Source organism: Hevea brasiliensis, chromosome 18, assembly GCF_030052815.1.
Source record: "Hevea brasiliensis isolate MT/VB/25A 57/8 chromosome 18, ASM3005281v1, whole genome shotgun sequence".
NCBI classification, from domain to species: domain Eukaryota; kingdom Viridiplantae; phylum Streptophyta; class Magnoliopsida; order Malpighiales; family Euphorbiaceae; genus Hevea; species Hevea brasiliensis.
In genome coordinates this window covers 35,844,650-35,867,875 of record NC_079510.1, presented here as the reverse complement: position 1 = coordinate 35,867,875, position 23,226 = coordinate 35,844,650, and the positions used below count along the sequence as shown (strand labels likewise).

Genomic DNA, 23,226 nt, shown 5'->3' with positions numbered 1-23,226 from the left:
AAATTTCACACTCTGAATATTTATATTTGAGTGTAAGGGAGTGTATTATTCTACATTGATTTGAGATAAAGTATTTGTGTTATAATATAAAATTTAGGTAAACTTTTTCCCTTTGAGCTAACTTTTGAGGTGAAGTTAGATTAAATTTATTTTTCTATAATATTTCTACTATTTGCACTTTAAAAAAGTAGAAAAAGATTAATCCAACTACTCTGATTGGCTCACACAAAAGGGTTTACAAAGTATATTTCTATCATTTTCATCAAGTTTTTGCTCTCTCACCTTTCTTTAAACTAAAAAGAAAAGGGAAAAAAAATTAAATATTCTCAGGTTAGAGAAAATGAAATGAAGGGCAAAGAGGTAATTGAGGTACAACATAAATGAAGTGTGAATAAACTTTTATGAAGAATTGTCACTAAGACAACCAACACACCTCTCATCATTTTATTCACTATACTACTTTATTTTTATTCTTTTTTTTTTCTTTTTCACTTTAATATATTTGTTTTTTCTGTTCATTTGCTTTTTCGTACTATAATTGAGGTAAAGTTCCTTGCATGAGAGATGAGATGAGATGAAGCCCTCCAATCACTTTTAATCCGTACTTGATTGTGACATAAAGCAAAAATAAATTTTAACATTTTTCTTATTAAATTAAAGATTAATTTCACAAATTAATTTTCATATAACATATATTTAATTGCTTCATAAATTCCACTAAATAAAATTTTAAGAAATATGCCTTATTTTATTTTCTAGTATTTTACAGTTAAAATATTTTGAATATATGTATATTAAAAATAAAAAGGTATTTCTAAAAGTCTGACACGTAATATCATTTTTTATAATATTATCACGTGACATTTTCTATTATATGTAGGTTATAGATTATTTAATAGTTATCTTATTAATACTATAGTAAATAGATAACATATTAATATATATTAATTAATATATTTATGTCTATATTATATATAAATAAATTTTAATTATTTTTATTATGAAATTTTTGTTAAATGTGAGATAAAAGTAATAAAAAAATAAAATATTATATATATTAAAATTAGAAAAATACATAAATTAAAATTATTAATAGTAATATGTATTAGCACGGGCAATTCTCTAGTTGTATACATAGTGATTGAGTTTTTTTTTTAAATATTTTTAGTAATAAACTTTTTTTATAATATTTAAAATTGTTATTTATACAATACTCTTTTATTAAAATAAATACTAATTAATAAGACACAGATAACTTCATTACCAATTGAATTAACCCACTGAATCTCATTTAATTGCTCCCAAAATAACTAAATTATTTATAATTTAATAGAAAAACAAGGGGTATGTGATTCTAATTGGTATGGACCAAAAAGCAATATTCTTTGGGACACATTGAATGCGTTTGGATTTATAAATTTAGGTTTTCATTTTGAATTTAAATATTACATTTAAATTTTAAAATACGTAAATTAAAAAATGTATTATTTGTCTAATAAAAAAAATAGAATCTACATATTCTTTATTAAATTTTTTGTCTAAATTTGATTTATTAAGAAATCAATATATAAACTTATAGAATTTATATATTTAATAGATGTGTTTCACTGTATAACTTGTGTTTCAATCCGCAGCAGACCATTCTACGCAAGAAAAATAATATATTACCTTCTTATGGACAAAATGTTGCTGATTGAGTATATGCCTAAGTGCATGTGTTGAGTGTAGAGATGGCAACGAGTAAGATTTTTATGGGCATCTAATTTGATCAAATCCTAATAAGAAGAATTTGGGTAGCATATAATCGGGTTTGAGATAAATTCGAGTTTGAAGAATAATATCTGTGACGGGTTCAAGTCAGATTCAGGTTTTACATATTGAGTATCCATTATCCAAATCTGTTTATATAAATACTTAATTAAATATAAAATATATATTTTTATTTTTTTTATTTTATATAAAATGAATTTTAAATATTTTATAGAATTATTAAATTTTTAAAATATAAATTATTAACCAAAATAATTTTTATGCAAATTATTAATTAAAATATATAAAATTAATCAGATTCAGGTGTTTTTTGAGTAATAAAATAAATTTTAAAATAAATTCTGATAGTTGAAAATTAATTTTAATCGAGTTTAAGATAAAATTTAGATTTTAAAAATATTAATCGAGTTTGAATATAATAATTTTTGCGAGTACCGTAACCTTTATCATTCAGTGTCCCAATGACTTATTAAAACTTATTTAGTATTCCTATGATTTATGATTATATAATACTTGTGTTACATTAAGAGTGATTTATGTTGGATAATGTAATCATGATCTATATTTATTTGAATGTTTTATGATTTATTATGAGGTATTGAAAAACTCTTATTTAGTATTGAAAATCTTTAATTATCATATCGATTATGATGACAAATTAATCCTGATATTTCATCTATATGTCTTTAATGGATGAATTGGCTAATATGATATTTTAAAAAATCGGCTATTCTTATATCAATTTCAACCGATTAATCACATATACCAATTTCTCATAAATTGATTAATTTTGACTCTCGTAATTAAGTAATTCACACTCGTTAGATACTTGGAAAAATATGTTTTTAATAAAGGTTTTGACAATTCTCTCTTTAAATTAACTTTTAGATTCTGTGTGATTTAATTTTATGATAAATTTATTTCATTTACAAATAAATTTCATGATATAATTCATTTACAAATAAATTTCTTTATTTTGTATAGTTTATGTTAAATGTGAAATTCATTTTAAATGAAATGAATTTTGCGTTTAAAATAAAATAAAATAATATATAATAAAAGGATAATTTTATCACTTTGAATATATATGATTTTAAATTTAAAATTTATTTATAAATTTTATTAATTTTGATGAAATTTAATTTAATTATAATAAATTTTATGAAATTAATTATTAAATAAATTTAAATAAATTTTCATTTAAATCAAATGCTAAAATTTTAGATTCATAAATAAATTTTATAAAATTTAACAAAATTTTATAAAATCTATTTATACTAAACATTATTTTAAAAATGATTTAGATATGATCAATTTTCTTATAATAATATCAAAGCTTCCCAACCGTTTCTAGTGGCAGAGCCACTTGGAGACTAGAGAGGGCCACAGCCTCCCCCAGCCCCAGATGCCTCTCAAAAAATTTAAAAGTGGCTTTTTATTTTTTTTATTTATGACTATTTTAAATTATTTATTTAAAATTTAAATAAATTTATATATATTATGTGAAAAATATTTTCATAATATTTATTAAAAAATAATTTTTATCATTGATTCTGTATTATTTTTATTTTATAAATTTAAATTTTAACAAAATAATTAACTAGTAAAATTTTAAATATATAATTTTAAATGAATAATATTTAATTTTTTTAAAATTTAATAGAACATATTTCAATTATATTTATAACTTTTATCTTTGCCCCCTCAAAATTGAGCATTTAACTTTATCTCTAAAGGTTTTGTCAGTGTTTCACGCTTTTTAGCTTTGGGCGTAAGAGGATGTGTTAAATATTTTACATCGGTTAAGTGTGCGAGTAATATATATGCCGTTATAATGACTCGGAAAATCTTTTTATTTGAGTTAACTTTTAAAGGTGAGTTAGGTCTAATTCATTTTAAAATTATATAAGCTAAAATTTAATTGTGAGTTAGGCCAATAAAGGCTTTCTTAAGATCATTTTCTTTTTATCACTTATCAATTACATAATTACATAAGCTAATAAAAGTCCTGTTAAGATTATTAAAAAAAAAATAAATATTGAAGAGGGTGATTATCTTAACTTATAAAATAATTAAATCAGTTTGTAAAAAAATAAATTTGGGATATAACTTTTTATTTTGATGCTTATAAGCTCTGCATTTATAAGTTAATTTGATATAATATTTTACTATATTATCTTTATTTAATTTTTAAAAGTTTATTATAAATTTCATTTAATATATTTTTTAGTCATTTTAATAATAAATATACTTATAAGCTATTTTTTATTAAATATATTAATTATAAATATTTTAATCAACAAATAACTATTTAAAATTTTAAACACTTGTTAGCTCAAATTAACTTATAAATACTAAATATTTATAAGTACTAAGTACTTATAAAATGATTTTCATAAGATAAGTTAAAAGCCAAACACACTCAATTGTAGAATTGTTTTATGAAATTGAAGAAGAATATGTGGAAAAAAAGTGTTTTACTTTTGGAAAAGATGGGAATTATAAGGTCCCAAAGAATATTTGGATGAAAACCCTACCAGGAAGTCTAGACCTCTCACAACTACTTACGATTCCTCATAACACTAATTGATTCCCCATCACGACTTCATGGCTTTCAAGTTTAGTTCTTCCACTTCCCTTTCTTTTTTTTTTTTTTTTTAATTTCTTTCAGAAATTATTCAGTTCGTACATATATATATTTATTGAAAATGACGATTTGATAGAATCAGGTAGGGGTGAGCAGATTTCGGTTCAAACTGAAAAATCGAACTGAATCGAATAAATTCGATTCAATCAGTTCGATTTTACATTTTAATCGATTCAGTTCGATTTTATATTATAAAGATTTCGATTATTTCGGTTCGGTTTTGAAGAGAAAAAAAATCAGTTAAACCGAACCGAATTGAATAGTAATTTTATATTCAAATAATATCAAATCGAATCGAATTGATTTTAAAATTGATTTATTTTTATGAAAAATGTATGAATTATATTTAATTATATATATATAAATTGTTTAATTTCATTGATTAATGGTTATTAGGTTTAAACCAAAGTTAAAATTAGACAAAATAACTTGAAAATCAAATCTAAATTAAAACATTAATCAAAAATAAAAACCGATCGATTTGAATAGAACTGAACTGAAATATAGCGGTTCGGTTCAATTCAATTTTTCATCTTTTTCGATTCGGTTTGGTTTGATTTCTAAAATATGTAATTTGATTTTTATAATTTAATTCAGTTCAGTTTGATTTAAATTGAATGCTCACCGCTAAAATCAGGAAGCAGAATTAGAATTTCACGTCTTGCATACAAAATGGTAATCATTTATAATTAATATTTTTCTGTATTTATCCCTTATTATCAATTGGTGTATAATATTTTATTAATTTAATTAAAATAATGTAAAAAAATTTTATTTATATTTAATTTATTATAAATTCAACACATATTTTATATGATGAAATTTATATATTAAAAAAATATGACTCACATATTTATATATCGAATTTATAATAAATTAAATTTAAGTAAATTTTTTACTAAATTTTAACCCCCTGATTGAATCAAGAAAACATAGAATTTGGACTTCAAACGAGAGGTGAGGAAAAAGAAAAAAAGAAAAAAAAAAAAAAAACTTCAAGTCTTTGTAATTAATCTAAAATATTTGTCTTAAAATTCAAGAAAAATAAATATTTTTTATATTAAAATTATTTCTTATATATATTCGAATAATATATTTAAATAATATTAAAAAATAAATTTTATTATATTTATTTTCTCTTCTTTTCCTTATACAATTAGGTATGAATAAATATTTAACTTAAAATAATTAACTCAAATTATTTTTAATAGTTAAAGTTATTATATAATATATCAATATTTTAACCTTTCCTTTATTCATTATTTAGGACAAGGGTCTCACAATCCCACCCTTTTAAATTCATGATATGCCAATCACAATCTTTGCTGATATTGTATTAAGTATAATTATTAAGTCACTCAATGCTGTCTAGACAATTACACCTCAGTCTTTATGGATAATAATTTTTTCTTTGCAGATTACAACATCACATAATTTTATAATTCAAGATGACTCTGATACTAATTATAATATGCTAAATTCAACTAGTATAAATAATTATGGACACTAAATAACTAGATTCAAAAATATTATTTTTGGTAGTTTAAATTATGAAAGTTATTTTTAAAATTTTTTTGGAATTGAAGTAAAAAAAAAATAATAATATGAAAGAAAGGTTGGCCAACTTAAAAGGTCAACCTCAACGAACACAATATCTGAGGCCAATTAATCTAAGCCACATGCATGATGTCATGAAGATGTATTCTATGCAAATTGCATAATTGACCTTCAGATTAAGATTACAAATTTGAAAAACCTTCCTTGTTTGATTAATTCTTGAATTTTCTCTGGTCACCCTAGCTAAAAATCCTCATCTATAAATACCCAAGCATCCCATGCAAGATTTCTCATCCCTTACAAAAACAAAACTCATCTAAGAATTCTAAGCTTCCCAGCAAACATAATGAAAGTTTCTAATTTCCTCGTAGCTCTTGCTTTCTTGGCTTTGGCTTCCTCATTTGCCATTGCTTATGACCCTAGCCCTCTCCAGGACTTCTGTGTGGCAACTGATGATGCTAGCTCTGGTGGTATGCAACCGCTTATGCTATTTCCTTTTATTACTACTATTAATTGAGTACTTTTTTTGGGCGGATTTTCAAATTTATTTTCATTTTCTTGAAATTTTGTTATTTTCATTTTCTTGAAATTTTGTTATAGTAATCGATTATGATAGGTCTCATGTGATTTTCATCGTAATCATGTGGATTATAATCTATGATGAGTCTCATATGAATTCCATCATAATTAAATAGAATTTATCATAATTTATAATTAAAATATATTTGTTGTGCATATGACGGTTACATGCATTAATGGTTACATGCATTAATGGTAATAAAATTGTGCTAATGATTACATTTCTTTCATGCAGTGTTCGTGAATGGAAAATTTTGCAAAGACCCAGACCATGTCACAGCAGATGATTTCTTCTATTCTGGGCTTAATATTGCCAGCGAAACTTCCAAACAACTTGGAGCACATACCAACCTATTGACTGTGGATTCGATACCAGGACTTAATACTAATGGCCTATCCATTGATCGTATCTATTATGAAGCAAATGGTGGACTAAACCCACCCCACCATCACCCTCGAGCTTCAGAGATCTTAACTGTCTTGGAAGGAACCTTGTATGCTGGTTTTATCACATCCAATCCTGATCATCGTGTTTTTGCTAAAGTTCTCAAAGCCGGAGATGTTTTTGTATTTCCATTTGGGCTCATTCACTTCCAGTTGAATGTTGGAAAAAATCCTGCAGTTGCCATAGCAGCATTCAACAGTCAAAATCCAGGAGTTGTGACAACAGCAAATACAGTTTTTGGAGCTAGCCCATCCATTAATCCTGATGTCCTAACAAGAGCATTCCATCTTGACAAGGATTTACTTACCAAACTTCAGAGACAAGAATGGGTGAATCCATCAGATCTTAACAGCTATTCTTGAATATATTCAAGCAAATATCATCATTTAGGTCATTTGATCACTATTCATTATAATAAATAAAAAGGAAGATTCATGTTGTTTGTATTCATCTTCCAATGTATTGATGCATAATAAAGATAATAAGATATGCCTATTGCTTCTCTCAATAAGTTCAGTTGATTTTCTCTCTCTTTGTCTCTCTCTTAATATATATACATGTTATTTATAATAATTATACATGCATCACTTTAAGTCGGGTTTATATAGGAAAGATCTGATGAACGACCGGATAAAACAAAAAATAATCATACATGCACATCTCCCTCTAATATAACACGTTTTTTTAATCTATGATTGTGACCATTAGGTAATAAAAACATATAAGATTTATTAATCACAATTTGACAATGAATGTAATTATAAAATTCTTATAAAAACGTCAGTGATCAATACAAAAAATAATTAAATAGCACATTAATCATGTCTATTTTCAAAAGATAAATATGTTTATTTACTTTCATATATATATATATATAATTTCATTCTCAGACTAAAATTCTATGTTTAGTTATTCATTAAAATTTTAAGCCTTCACAACATGCGATAATGAATAAATGATATGCGATATCAACATAATAAATATATAATCTGCATGTAAAATAAATGAGTCTGATTATATACATTATTTTAAAATAATTTTATATATTTATTTAAATATAAAATATATAATTACTTCAATGTAAAATTTAGATGTTGAGACTGTTTTGTTATTAAAACAAAAAGTATGGACTAAATTATTTTAAATTGACATGTAATTAATAATAGGAACTAATTTGTTAATAGAATTTAAATTTAGGATTAAATTGTTACACAAAAGTTAGCCAAGAACTAAATTGTGAATTTCTCTATATCTTAAGGACTTAATTGTAAATTAATATAAAAAAAATTAAATTCCAATGGGCCGAACAGTTTTAAGCCCATTCGTGCGTTGCATAAGGTGTAATTCTCACGCCATCCTCAAAACATACAGATTAACCAGTTCCACTTCAAATTGTGGAACCCATTTGCTGTAAGGGCAGGTATTCTGATTTCCCTCGCTTAAAATAAATCTTTAATTTTATATAATTATTTTTTATTTTTATTATTTTAAAAAATATTTTTAAAAAATAAAAAATTAAAATTTTATAAAAATTTAATTTAATTATTTTTTTTTATTAATTTGCATATTTAAAAAGTTCCACTTCAAATTGTGGAACCCATTCGCTGTGAGGGAGGTATTCTGATTTTACTTCGTTTAAAATAAATCTTTAATTTTATATAATTATTTTTTTATTTTTATTATTTTAAAAAATATTTTTAAAAAATAAAAAATTAAAATTTTATAAAAATTTAATTTAATTAATTTTTTTATTAATTTGCATATTTAAAAATATTTTAAAAAATTAAAAAATTAAATTCTTTCATTTTAAATATGCAAATTAATAAAAAAAAATAATTAAATTAAATTTTTATAAAATTTTAATCTCTAAAGAAAAGGTCTTTTAAAAGTACTACTTTCTCTTTTATTTGCTAACAGAAGATTTGTGAGCAAGCCGATGACAAAACTAAAGCTTGTTTTCTTAGTTGAATAGCATTCAACATAAGTTTATAATAATAAGTTAGTGAAAGTAAAACATGGAATTTAACAATTCTCCAGGTCCTTGGGATTGGTTTTGGGTTGTCATTGATGAAAATGTTACATTCAAAAGCAACATTCATGGGTTCCATTTTCAGCAACGAATAACTCAACTCAAACCCATCAGAATTGCAATGCAAATCATCCACATTAATTCACATATTAGTAGTACGTGGCGTTGTGGCTACAGGTTGCTCTACCTTCCACCAGTGAAGGGCTCAAGCGATTAGTAGTTTCCAGCCGATATACTACTAAACAGACATGATGAGAAACTTAATATTTAAAAATTATTATTATTAAGCCAAATATCTAAAAGACTTATAATGACTCTAAATAATACTAATAATCTTTGATGTTCTCTACAATCACAAAATTCATTATGGGTTTCAACATGATAATTACACAAATCATTACCGTTTTCTACTAGAGCTTGTCTAAGTAATTCTACTTCTCTTCTACTTGTTAAATCAAGACAACGTAAATAGAATAAAAGACGATTAATATAAGTAGACATAAACAGTTTTCTGATGCACAGGATCCCTTTAAGGGCAAGTGCAGAGCATACTTAGAATAGTAGTATGAATAGTATAATGCTTACAGTGCTACAAATAAACAGTAATGAATAGTGATACTTACAGTGCTACAGTCGTTGTTCCAACCAGTGGATTTAATTGCGGATAATGGAATTTTTGCAGAAGGCGGAGGTGAATAGTAAACCCAATAGTCGTACTTACCGGATGGTTGTCCAAGAAGATCCACAGTGTTTTGGGATAGTGTTTCAAATTCTTGGTTCAACTCTTTTGCTTGATCTATTAAAACATCTAATTCTTTTTCTAACTTTGGAAAAGAAGATTGAGATGAAGAAAAAACCATATATTTTATTGATATGAAAACAGTACACTCTTAGAACAATTTAGAACATGATACAGAAATTTAGAGTTTTACAAAGGAAGTTAAAGAAAACTTATTTTATTCTATCTTCTTTCTATCTCTGCTTGTTAAGCAAGTCGGGAGGCCTTCTTATAGAAGTTAGAAGGAATCTTCAATCGTCATTGCATGCGTCACTTTAAATGGCAGACAGGAGATAATGGACGGCTGGCAGAAGCTACTTTTATAGCTGAGAGGAATCTTTCACACCCTTTACAGGTCATAAGGGTCTTGGCTGTCTTCCCAGTACTGTCCTTCCATTTCAGTGCCGCTTTTGCTATCGTCCTTTTGACGGGACTTGGAGCACTCTGCAGCATCTTTTGCTTTTGAGCTGGCAACTTTTGAGCTGGCTTCTTTGTCGTCTTCTGATAGTGCGCTAAAAAGTTGTCGGCAAAGCTCATCTTTCGGCACTGATTTGAGTAGGTCTTTGAATAAGTCTGACAGATTTGATGAGACTGAAGGACTAGGAAGTGATGGCCTTTTAGCCAGGTGAATTAATCCTCTGGAGGAATAAACAGATGGTGATTCAAAGAAATCACATTTATCCCACCACTTGATAAGGATTCTTCGAGTTAACCAGGGCACATGGTCTGTGGAAAACTCATTAAATTTTTTCATTTTTTTCTTTGAGATAATATAATCCCAACGAACTATCCAGGGAACTTTGTACAGGATAGTGAACATTAATCTTGGATCCTTTAAGGATTTGTTTGAGTCAGTGAACTACTCAAAGATTTCTCTTACCTTATTAGGTAGAGCTATGGGAAATATTCCCCAGTTAAAGAACCATTCGTAAAACCACGAAGGGAATTCAAACAGCTCTTTATCCAACTGGAACTGCATGAACCAGCTGAATTTCCTTTGCCTATTTTCATAAATTAAGGCACCAGTCCAGGCTTGCATATAATCAAAATAATTAAAATATTTGGGCTTTTCGAAATTTAATTCTTTCTGTTTGAAGAGAGAATCTCCCCATTCATCATAGGATATAATCCTTTTGATGATAAATTTGCTAAATGCCCACTCATTAGCGGACCTTTCTGTTGGAGAAAAGACCACTGAATCAGTCTCTGCTAAAATAGCTTGGTAATAAGTGTAGTCCTTTGGTAAATAAGGATTCACTGTATGATGTTCTGTGTAGAAATTTGCTACCTCATAAGGCTTCAGTTCCTTGTGTTTTTTATCCATTGGCATAAGGAAACAATAACTGATTGGAACGTAGGGATAGTTAACCTCTTTGGCGTTATTAGCCTTGATGCTGATAGCATAAGCATCTTCTCGAAGTTTGTCTACCATTTTAGGTGACGAAGGTGAAGCTTCATGAGCTCGCTTTGAAGGAGTTATCGATGCCTTTGAACTCATGTCCTGTAAGAAATTCACGAGTTAGAAAATCAGGCAACGAGTTTGTTTCTCCTTTTATGAACTCTATATCAAAATCAAATACTGATAAGATGGCTTGCCATCTAGCAAAGATCTGTTTAGATGCAATGTTTTTAACATCTTTCAGTAATATTTCTTTTGCACTTTTGCATTCAACCCTTATAAGGAATTTCTGATTCAATAAATCAGATTCAAATTTTTGTACACAGAGAACTATAGATAAGATCTCTTTTTTAACCGTAGAGTAATTAACTCTAGGTCCTGTCCAAATTCCACTGGTAAATCTGACTAGGGTTTCTTTGCCATCTATTTTTTGTTTTAAGATGCCTCCGTACCCGATGTCAGATGCGTCAGTTTCCACTACCTTTAAGGCATGCGGATGAGGAATTGCCAGGCAAGGAAGTGACTTGACCTTTCGTTTTATCCGTTTAACAGATAAAGTATGTTCTGGGGTCCAAATTCATGATTTTGAAAACATTATTTTTTACATGAAAATAAAAGATGTTTCAATTGATGATTTTATTTTGGTTACATCTCTTATTAAAAAATTATCACCTTTATGGTCCGATTTTGCCAGAAGTTTGAAACAGAAATGTGAAAATTTCACTTTTGATGAATTGCTTGTCTCTTTGAGAATTAAAGATACGCATCGTCTTGCACAACCCCAAAATCAAAAAATTGAATTTCAAGCCAAGGCACATGTTGAAAATTTTCGCAAACCAAAATCTAAGAGTTTAAAGAAGGTTGCATCAAAAAAGAATTTTAATGGGAACAACAATAATAAAATAAAAGGTAACAATTTTAATCAGAAAAAGGGTGTAAAATGTTGGGTTTGTGAAAAGACCAACCATGTTGCCAAAAATTGCTTCAAGCATCATGGTCAAAACAATAAGGCACCTTCTAGTCAAAAACCACAAGCTAATGTAGTGACCATTGAAGATAGCTCCCAATCCCCATCTCACAGGTACTTTGTCTCTAACCTAGAGTCCAATATAATTTTTTCAAATGAGTGGTGGATAGACTCTGGGGCTAATGTTCATGTGTGTGCTGATAAAAATTATTTTGATTCATATCAGGTATCAAAAGATCTGTGAGAATGGGGAATGGGAGTGAGGCTCAAGTTTTAGGAGAAGGCCAAATAAAACTGGAATTGTCTTCTGGAAATTTTCTTGTATTAGATGGAGTCTTTCATGTTCCTTCTACTAGGAAAAATTTAATTAGTGCATCTTTGTTAGATCAGCATGGTTTTAAACTTGTTCTTAGTTCCAATAAAGTTGTTATTAGTAAACATGGTAATTTTATTGGTAAAGGTTATTTGGTTGATGGACTTTATAAGTTGAATGTAATGCCTTCTTCTATTAATGCGCTTTTTCTTTTATACATTACTAATGTTGAATGTGATACATTTTGGCATGGTAGATTTGGACATGTAAATTTTGATACTACGAAAAGAATGATGAGTTTGGATTTAATTCCGATATCGTTTTTCGGTGAGTCCCACGGAACTTCGTAGTATTTTTCCGAGCATTAAATGAGCTTAAAAAATTTCGTAAAAATTTTATACTAACCCCTGTGTTGTGGGCTTCGTGTAGGTACCTTCAATTCGCGAAAACTCGATAGTTGTCCGTATCTGTGAATTTCCGGCCAGATATACTGGCTACCTAAAAAGTCTTGGAATTGGATCGAGATTTTGGCTACCCCACCTTTGTCAGATGCCCCGAGCGCGTTCCTAAGATTGGAATCGGCATAGGTAAACCCGAACCTTGCTTTTTCATAATTTTCTAGTGCTTAAATGGGATTTAAAATCCATAAAATATTCATGGTAGCTCAGAAAATTATGATTCTTTTTGCATTAGCTTAGTAATATTGCTAAGGACCGCGGGGCAAAGTTTTAGAATTTTTAGAGCTTATTTGGATAGTTTTTGCAAAAATGATCAATTATAAGGACTAAACTGTAAATTTACATATTGTGATTGATGACTGTTTGAATGGGCCCAGGAGGGGCTGTGTGATGTGATTGAGTTGTGAGTGTATGGTTGGTAGATATAGAAGTGTGTTTTAAACCCATTTGCAGGTTGGGTAGGTCCTGAGTATAGAGGAGACTCTGCCAGATTTTTGGCACGACTTAGGACGTATTTGATCTTTTCTTGGTTTGTATTGAGTCAATTGTATTAAATAATTGTAATAAAATTGTCAGGTGAGCCGGGACAGCTTTCTTCCTTCGCCCAGCCACTATAGTGACTGCTGTCAAGTCTGTGAGTAAAATATTAATTTTAATTGTAATTTCGATATTATTATATGTTCAAGCATGCCCATGCATCACTTATAACTATGTATTTATATAGTTAAACACTAGGCACGTTTTATGTTGCATTCATAATTGTTAAAGTGTCATGGAAGTTATTGTGGTAATTTGGAGCAGTGTGCGTGAGTTGGCGTGCGTGTGATATGGTGTTGGATATGGACAGGATGGGTAGACACGGCTTGAAATCTTCGCTGGGACCCGGTCCTTCAGGGTAGACACGGCTTGAGTTCTTCGTTGGGACCCCGATTTGGTTTATTAAGCGAAAGTCCGGCTTGAGTTCTTCGCTGGCACAGGTTGGATTTAAGAGAGCTGTATAGGGGATCAGCTCCCATATATTTATGATTTGACATTACTGGGTGTGTGAGTACTCCAAATTACCTTTTTGCTGTTATGATGTGAAAATATTGCTGATGTTGCATTTCACTCTACATGGTGCATTAGTTTTAGATAGTTATAGAGATTATAGTTAAAATTGATATTTTACTCTCTGAGTCGAACGCTCACTCCTGTTCAATATTTTTCCAGGCCACATGAGGATATTTTTTTAGGTTAACCTGCTTTTCTCCCTCGCAGGTCGTTTATTAATGTTTGTATAATTCTGTTAACTTCTAGAATTTCTGCATGTGTCAGAAATATTCTTTTGATTTGGGTTGTAATATAAATTACCATGTTGGACCTGTAAACTTATTATTATTTTATGTATGTTTAATGTACTGGATGAGGGAGCTGAGCTCCCATTTAATTTTTATGACATTTGAGTATGTGGAGGGTGAGCTGAGCTCCCTAATTGATTATATATTGTGTTTACAGGTCGGGTGAGTCAAAAACTCCCCGTTGAAAGGTCCACTTTATAGCCGGACTCTGTCCGGTTGAATTCTTGAAATTGGGCCCAAATGGGCCTTAGAGTTGGGTTAAGAAATAATTAGGCTTACTACAGGCCTCGGGGGCTTTAGACTGGCCCAGGTCCTAGTGCCGATCCGGCCCATAGGTTGGGTCGTGACATCTATAATATTTCTACTATTTGCACTTTAAAAAAGTAGAAAAAGATTAATCCAACGACTCTGATTGGCTCACACAAAAGGGTTTACAAAATATTTCCATTATTTTCATCAAGTTTTTGCTCTCTCACCCTTCTTTAAACTAAAAAGAAAAGGGAAAAAAATTAAATATTCTCAGGTTAGAGAAAATGAAATGAAGGGCAAAGAGGTAATTGAGGTACAACATGAATAAACTTTTATGAAGAATTGTCACTAAGACAACCAACACACCTCTCATCATTTTATTCACGATACTACTTTATTTTTATTCTTTTTTTTTTCTTTTTCACTTTAATATATTTGTTTTTTCTGTTCATTTGCTTTTTTGTACTATAATTGAGGTAAAGTTCCTTGCACGAGGGATGAGATGAGATGAGATGAGATGAGATGAGATGAGATGAAGCCCTCCAATCACTTTTAATCCATACTTGATAGTGACATAAAGTAAAAATAAATTTTAACATTTTTCTTATTAAATTAAAGATTAATTTCACAAATTAATTTTCATATAACATACATTTAATTGCTTCATAAATTCCACTAAATAAAATTTTAAGAAATAAGTCTTATTTTATTTTCTAATATTTTACGGTTAAAATATTTTGAATATATATATATTAAAAATAAAAAAATATTTCTAAGAGTCTGATACGTAATATTCTTTTTCATAGTATTATCATGTGTCGTTTTCTATTATATGTAGGTTATAGATTATTTAATAGTTATCTTATTAATACTATAGTAAATAGCTAATATATTAATATATATTAATTAATATATTTATGTCTATATTATATATAAATAATTTTTAATTATTTCTATTATGAAATTTTTGTTAAAAAGTGAGATAAAAGTAATAAAAATAAAATTTAGAATAATTAATAAAAAATTTAAAATATTATAAATATTAAAATTAGGAAAATGCATAAATTAAAATTATTAATAGTCACATGCATTAGTACGGACAATTCTCTAGTTGTATATATAGTGATTGAGTTTTTTTTTTAATATTTTTATTAATAAACTTTTTTTATAATATTTAAAATTGTTATTTATACAATACTCTTTTATTAAAATAAATACTAATTAATAAGACACAGTTAACTTCATTACCAATTGAATTAACCCACTGAATCTCATTTAATTGCTCCCAAAATAAGTAAATTATTTATAATTTAATAGAAAAACAAGGGGTATGTGATTCTAATTGGTATGGACCAAAAAGCAATATTCTTTGGGACACATTGAATGCGTTTGGATTCATAAATTTAGGTTTTCATTTTGAATTTAAATATTATATTTAAATTTTAAATTTTAAAATACGTAAATTAAAAAATGTATTATTTGTCTAATAAAAAAAATAGAATCAAGATATTCTTTATTAAATTTTTTGTCTAAATTCGATTTATTAAGAAATCAATATATAAACTTATAGAATTTATATATTTAATAGATGCGTTTCACTATATAACTGTGTTTCAATCCGTAGCAGACCATTCTACGAAAGAAAAATAATATATTACCTTCTTATGGACAAAATGTTGTTGATTGAGTATATGCTTAAGTATATGTGTTGAGTGTAAAGATGGCAACAAGTCAGATTTTTATGGGCATTTAATTTGATCAAATTCTAATAAGATGAGTTTGGGTAGTATATAATTGGGTTTGGGATAAATTCGAGTTTGAATAATAATATTTGTGACTGGTTCAGGTCAGATTCAGGTTTTACATATTGAGTATCCATTTTCTAAATATGTTTATATAAATACTTAATTAAATATAAAATATATATTTTTATATTTTTTTATTTTTTATAAAATGAATTTTAAATATTTTATAGAATTATTAAATTTTTAAAATATAAATTATTAACTAAAATAAATTTTATACAGATTATTAATTAAAATATATAAAATTAATCAGATTCAAGTATTTTTTAGTAATAAAATCAATTTTAAAATAAATTCTAATAGTTGAAAATTAATTTTAATCGAGTTTAAGATAAAATTTAAATTTTAAAAATATTAATCGAGTTTGAATATAATAATTTTTACGAGTACCATAACCTTTACCATTCAGAGTCTCAATGACTCATTAAAGCTTATTTAGTATTCCTATGATTTATGATTGTATAATACTTGTGTTACATTAAGAGTGATTTATGTTAGATAATGTAATCATGATCTATATTTATTTGAATGTTTTATGATTTATTATGAGGTATTGAAAAACTCTTATTTAGTATTGAAAATCTTTAATTATCATATCGATTATGGTGACAAATTAATCCTGATATTTCATCTATATGTCTTTAATGGATGAATTGGCTAATATGATATTTTAAAAAATCGGCTATTCTTATATCAATTTCAATCGATTAATCACATATACCAATTTCTCATAAATTGATTAATTTTGACTCTCGTAGTTAAGTAATTCACACTTGTTAGATATGTGGAAAAATATGTTTTTAATAAAGATTTTGACAATTCTCTCTTTAAATTAACTTTTAGATTCTGTGTGGTTTAATTTTACGATAAATTTATTTCATTTATAAATAAATTTCATGATACAATTCATTTACAAATAAATTTCTTTATTTTGTATAGTTTATGTTAAATGTGAAATTCATTTCAAATGAAATGAATTTTGCGTTTAAAATAAAATAAAATAATATATAATAAAAGAATAATTTTTTCATTTTGAATATATATGATTTTAAATTTAAAATTTATTTACAAATTTTATTAATTTTGATGAAATTTAATTTAATTATAATAAATTTTATGAAGTTAATTATTAAAAAATTTAAATAAATTTTCATTTAAATAAAATCCTAAAATTTTAGATTCATAAATAAAATTTATAAAATTTAACAAAATTTTATAAAATCCATTTATACTAAACATTATTTTAAAAATGATTTAGATATGATCAATTTTCTTATAATAATATCAAAGCTTCCCAACCGTTTCTAGTGGCAGAGCCACTTGGAGACTAGAGAGGGCCACAGCCTCCCCCAGCCCCAGATGCCTCTCAAAAAATTTAAAAATGGCTTTTTATTTTTTTTTATGAGTATTTTAAATTATTTATTTAAAATTTAAATAAATTTATATATATTATGTGAAAAATATTTTCATAATATTTATTAAAAAATAATTTTTATCATTGATTCTGTATTATTTTTATTTTATAAATTTAAATTTTAACAAAATAATTAACTAGTAAAATTTTAAATATATAATTTTAAATGAATAATATTTAATTTTTTTAAAATTTAATAGAACATATTTCAATTATATATATAACTTTTATCTTTGTCCCCTCAAAATTGAGCATCTAACTTTATTTTTAAAGGTTTTATCAGCGTTTCACGCTTTTTAACTTTAAGCATAAGAGGATGTGTTAAATATTTTACATCGGTTAAGTGTGCGAGTAATATGCCGTTATAATGACTCGGACAATCTTTTTATTTGAGTTAACTTTTAAAGGTGAGTTAGGTCTAATTCATTTTAAAATGATATAAGCCAAAATTTAATTGTGAGTTAGGCTAGTAAAGGCCTTCTTAAGATTATTTTCTTTTTATCACTTATCAATTATATAAGCTAATAAAAGCTCTGTTAAGATTATTAAAAAAAAAATAAATATTTAAGAGGGTGATTATCTTAACTTATAAAATAATTAAAACAGTTTGTAAAAAAATAAATTTGGGATCTAACTTTTTATTTTGATGCTTATAAGCTCTGCATTTATAAGTTAATTTGATATAATATTTTATTATCTTTATTTAATTTTTAAAAGTTTATTATAAATTTCATTTAATATATTTTTTAGTCATTTTAATAATAAATATACTTATAAGCTATTTTTTATTAAACATATTAATTATAAATATTTTAATCAACAAATAATTATTTAAAATTTTAAACACTTGTTAGCTCAAATTAACTTATAAATACTAAATATTTATAAGTACTAAGTACTTATAAAATGATTTTCATAAGATAAGTTAAAAGCCAAACACACTCAATTGTAGAATTGTTTTATGAAATTGAAGAAGAATATGTGGAAAAAAAGTGTTTTACTTTTGGAAAAGATGGGATTTATAAGGTCCCAAAGAATATTTGGATGAAAACCCTACCAGGAAGTCTAGACCTCTCACAACTACTTACGATTCCTCATAACACTAATTGATTCCCCATCACGACTTCATGGCTTTCAAGTTTAGTTCTTCCACTTCCCTTTCTTTTTTTCTTTTTTTTTTTAATTTCTTTCAGAAATTATTCAGTTCGTACATATATATATTTATTGAAAATGACGATTTGATAGAATCAGGTAGGGGTGAGCAGATTTCGATTCAAACTGAAAAATCGAACTGAATCGAATAAATTCGATTCAATCAGTTCGATTTTACATTTTAATCGATTCAGTTCGATTTTATATTATAAAGATTTCGATTATTTCGGTTCGGTTTTGAAGAGAAAAAAAAATCAGTTAAACCGAACCGAATTGAATAGTAATTTTATATTCAAATAATATCAAATCGAATCGAATTGATTTTTAAATTGATTTATTTTTATGAAAAATGTATGAATTATATTTAATTATATATATATAAATTGTTTAATTTCATTGATTAATGGTTATTAGGTCTAAACCAAAGTTAAAATTAGACAAAATAACTTGAAAATCAAATCTAAATTAAAACATTAATCAAAAATAAAAACCGATCGATTTGAATAGAACTGAACTGAAATATAGCGGTTCGGTTCAATTCAATTTTTCATCTTTTTCGATTCGGTTTGGTTTGATTTCTAAAATATGTAATTTGATTTTTATAATTTAATTCAGTTCAGTTTGATTTAAATTGAATGCTCACCGCTAAAATCAGGAAGCAGAATTAGAATTTCACGTCTTGCATACAAAATGGTAATCATTATAATTAATATTTTTCTTTGTTTATCTCTTATTGGTGTATAATATTTTATTAATTTAATTAAAATAATATAAAATTTTTTTATTTATATTTAATTTATTATAAATTCAAGACATATTTTATATGATGAAATTTATATATTAAAAAAATATGACTTATATATTTATATCTCGAATTTATAATAAATTACTAAATTTTAACCCCTGATTGGATCAAGAAAACATAGAATTTGGACTTCAAACGAGAGGTGAGGAAAAAGAAAATAAAAAGAAAAAAAAACTTCAAGTCTTTGTAATTAATCTAAAATATTTGTCTTAAAATTCAAGAAAAATAAATATTTTTTATATTAAAATTATTTCTTATATATATTCGAATAATATATTTAAATAATATTAAAAAAAATTTTATTTTATTTATTTTCTCTTATTTTCCTTATACAATTAGGTATGAATAAATATTTAACTTAAAATAATTAACTCAAATTATTTTTAATAGTTAAACTTATTATATAATATATAAATATTTTAACCTTTCCTTTATTCATTATTTAGGACAAGGGTCTCACAATCCCACCCTTTTAAATTCATGATATGCCAATCACAATCTTTGCTGATATTGTATTAAGTATAATTATTAAGTCACTCAATGCTGTCTAGACAATTACACCTCAGTCTTTATGGATAATAATTTTTTCTTTGCAGATTACAACATCACATAATTTTATAATTCAAGATGACTCTGATACTAATTATAATATGCTAAATTCAACTAGTATAAATAATTATGGACACTAAATAACTAGATTCAAAAAAATTATTTTTGGTAGTTTAAATTATGAAAGTTATTTTTAAAAATTGTTTGGAATTCAAGTAAAAAAAAAAATAATAATATGAAAGAAAGGTTCGCCAACTTAAATGGTTAACCTCAACGAACACAATATCTGAGGCTAATTAATCTAAGCCACATGCATGATGTCATGAAGATGTATTCCATGCAAATTGCATAAATGACCTTCATATTAAGATTACAAATTTGAAAAACCTTCCTTGTTTGATTAATTCTTGAATTTTTTCTGGTCACCCTAGCTAAAAATCCTCATCCATAAATACCCAAGCATCCCATGCAAGATTTCTCATCCCTTACAAAAACAAAACTCATCTAAGAATCCTAAGCTTCCCAGCAAACATAATGAAAGTTTCTAATTTCCTCGTAGCTCTTGCTTTCTTGGCTTTGGCTTCCTCATTTGCCATTGCTTATGACCCTAGCCCTCTCCAGGACTTCTGTGTGGCAACTGATGATGCTAGCTCTGGTGGTATGCAGCCGCTTATGCTATTTCCTTTTATTACTACTATTAATTGAGTACTTTTTTTGAGCGGCATTTTCAAATTTATTTTTATTTTTTCAAAATTTTGTTATAGTAATGATTATGATAAGTCTTATGTGATTTTCATAGTAATCATGTGGATTATGATATATGATAACTCTCGTGTGAATTCCACCATAATCAAATGAAATTTATCATAATTTATAATTAAAATATATTTGTTGTACATATGACTGTTACATGCATTAATGGTAATAAAGTTGTGCTAATGATTACATTTCTTTCATGCAGTGTTCGTGAATGGAAAATTTTGCAAGGACCCAGACCATGTCACAGCAGATGATTTCTTCTATTCTGGGCTTAATATTGCCAGCGAAACTTCCAAACAACTTGGAGCACGTACCAACCTATTGACTGTGGATTCGATATCAGGACTTAATACTAATGGCCTATCCATTGTTCGTATCGATTATGAAGCAAATGGTGGACTAAACCCACCCCACCATTACCCTCGAGCTTCAGAGATCTTAACTGTCTTGGAAGGAACCTTGTATGCTGGTTTTATCACATCCAATTCTGATCATCGTGTTTTTGCTAAAGTTCTCAAAGCCGGAGATGTTTTTGTATTTCCATTTGGGCTCATTCACTTCCAGTTGAATGTTGGAAAAAATCCTGCAGTTGCCATAGCAGCATTAAACAGTCAAAATCCAGGAGTTGTGACAACAGCAAATACAGTTTTTGGAGCTAGTCCATCCATTAATCCTAATGTTCTAACAAGAGCATTCCATCTTGACAAGGATTTAGTTACCAAACTTCAGAGACAAGAATGGGTGAATCCATCAGATCTTAACAGCTATTCTTGAATATATTCAAGCAAATATCATCATTTAAATCATTTGATCACTATTCATTATAATAAATAAAAAGGAAGATTCATGTTTTTTGTATTCATCTTCCAATGTATTGATGCATAATAAAGATAATAAGATATACCTATTGCTTCTCTCAATAAGTTCAGTTGATTTTCTCTCTCTATGTCTATCTCTTAATATATATATACATGTTATTTATAATAATTATACATGCATCACTTTATGTCGGGTGTATAGGAAAGATCTTATGAACGACCGGATAAAACAAAAAATAATCATACATGCACATCTCCCTTTAATATAACACGTTTTTTTAATCTATGATTGTGACCATTAGGTAATAAAAACATATAAGATTTATTAATCACAATTTGACAATGAATGTAATTATAAAATTCTTATAAAAACGTCAATGATCAATACAAAAAATAATTAAATAGCACATTAATCATGTCTATTTTCAAAAGATAAATATGTTTATCTGCTTTCATACGTATATATATATAATTTCATTATCGGACTAAAATTCTACGTTTAGTCATTCATTAAAATTTTAAGCCTTTACAACATACGGTAATGAATAAATGATATGCGATATCAACAAAATAAATATAGAATCTACATGTAAAATAAATAAGTCTGATTATATACATTATTTTAAAATAATTTTATATATTTATTTAAATATAAAATATATAATTACTTCAATGTAAAATTTAGATGTAGAGGCTGTTTTGTTATTAAAACAAAAAGTATGGACTAAATTATTTTAAATTGAAAAGTAATTAATAATAGGAACTAATTTGTTAATAGAATTTAAATTTAGGATTAAATTGTTACACAAAAGTAAGCCAAGAACTAAATTGTGAATTTCTCTATATCTTAAGGACTTAATTGTAAATTAATATAAAAAAATTAAATTCTAATGGGCCGAACAGTTTTAAGCCCATTCGTGCGTTGCATAAGGTGTAATTCTCACCCCATCCTCATAACATGCAGATTAACCAGTTCCACTTCAAATTGTGGAACCCATTCGCTGTGAGGGAGGTATTCTGATTTTACTTCGTTTAAAATAAATCTTTAATTTTATATAATTATTTTTTATTTTTATTATTTTAAAAAATATTTTTAAAAAATAAAAAATTAAAATTTTATAAAATTTTAATTTAATTAATTTTTTTATTAATTTGCATATTTAAAAATATTTTAAAAAATTAAAAAATTAAATTCTTTCATTTTAAATATGCAAATTAATAAAAAAAAATAATTAAATTAAATTTTTATAAAATTTTAATCTCTAAAGAAAAGGTCTTTTAAAAGTACTACTTTCTCTTTTATTTGCTAACAGAAGATTTGTGAGCAAGCCGATGACAAAACTAAAGCTTGTTTTCTTAGTTGAATAGCATTCAACATAAGTTTATAATAATAAGT

The 23,226-nt window shown here is 26.3% G+C and overlaps 2 protein-coding genes across 2 annotated transcripts; both read left to right on the top strand.

The window, feature by feature from the left end:
* The first annotated feature begins 6,264 nt into the window (after positions 1 to 6,264).
* LOC131169235 (germin-like protein subfamily 1 member 13) lies at positions 6,265 to 7,493 on the top strand. The gene is made up of 2 exons (XM_058140816.1): positions 6,265 to 6,444; positions 6,789 to 7,493. The coding sequence occupies exons 1-2, from the start codon at positions 6,321 to 6,323 to the stop codon at positions 7,358 to 7,360; spliced, it is 696 nt and encodes a 231-aa protein (XP_057996799.1). The 5' UTR covers positions 6,265 to 6,320; the 3' UTR covers positions 7,361 to 7,493.
* A 13,238-nt stretch (positions 7,494 to 20,731) lies between these two features.
* On the top strand, positions 20,732 to 21,935 carry LOC110669355 (germin-like protein subfamily 1 member 13). The gene is made up of 2 exons (XM_021830995.2): positions 20,732 to 20,911; positions 21,215 to 21,935. The coding sequence occupies exons 1-2, from the start codon at positions 20,788 to 20,790 to the stop codon at positions 21,784 to 21,786; spliced, it is 696 nt and encodes a 231-aa protein (XP_021686687.2). The 5' UTR covers positions 20,732 to 20,787; the 3' UTR covers positions 21,787 to 21,935.
* The last annotated feature ends 1,291 nt before the right edge of the window (positions 21,936 to 23,226 follow it).

What these genes read in the sequence shown, in the direction of transcription:
- LOC110669355 (XM_021830995.2), top strand. Translation starts at nt 20,788, where the DNA reads ATGAAAGTTTCTAATTTCCTCGTAGCTCTTGCTTTCTTGGCTTTGGCT. An exon ending in TGATGATGCTAGCTCTGGTG is followed by an intron (nt 20,912 to 21,214) that starts GTATGCAGCCGC and finishes TCTTTCATGCAG; the next exon opens with TGTTCGTGAATGGAAAATTT.
- LOC131169235 (XM_058140816.1), top strand. Translation starts at nt 6,321, where the DNA reads ATGAAAGTTTCTAATTTCCTCGTAGCTCTTGCTTTCTTGGCTTTGGCT. An exon ending in TGATGATGCTAGCTCTGGTG is followed by an intron (nt 6,445 to 6,788) that starts GTATGCAACCGC and finishes TCTTTCATGCAG; the next exon opens with TGTTCGTGAATGGAAAATTT.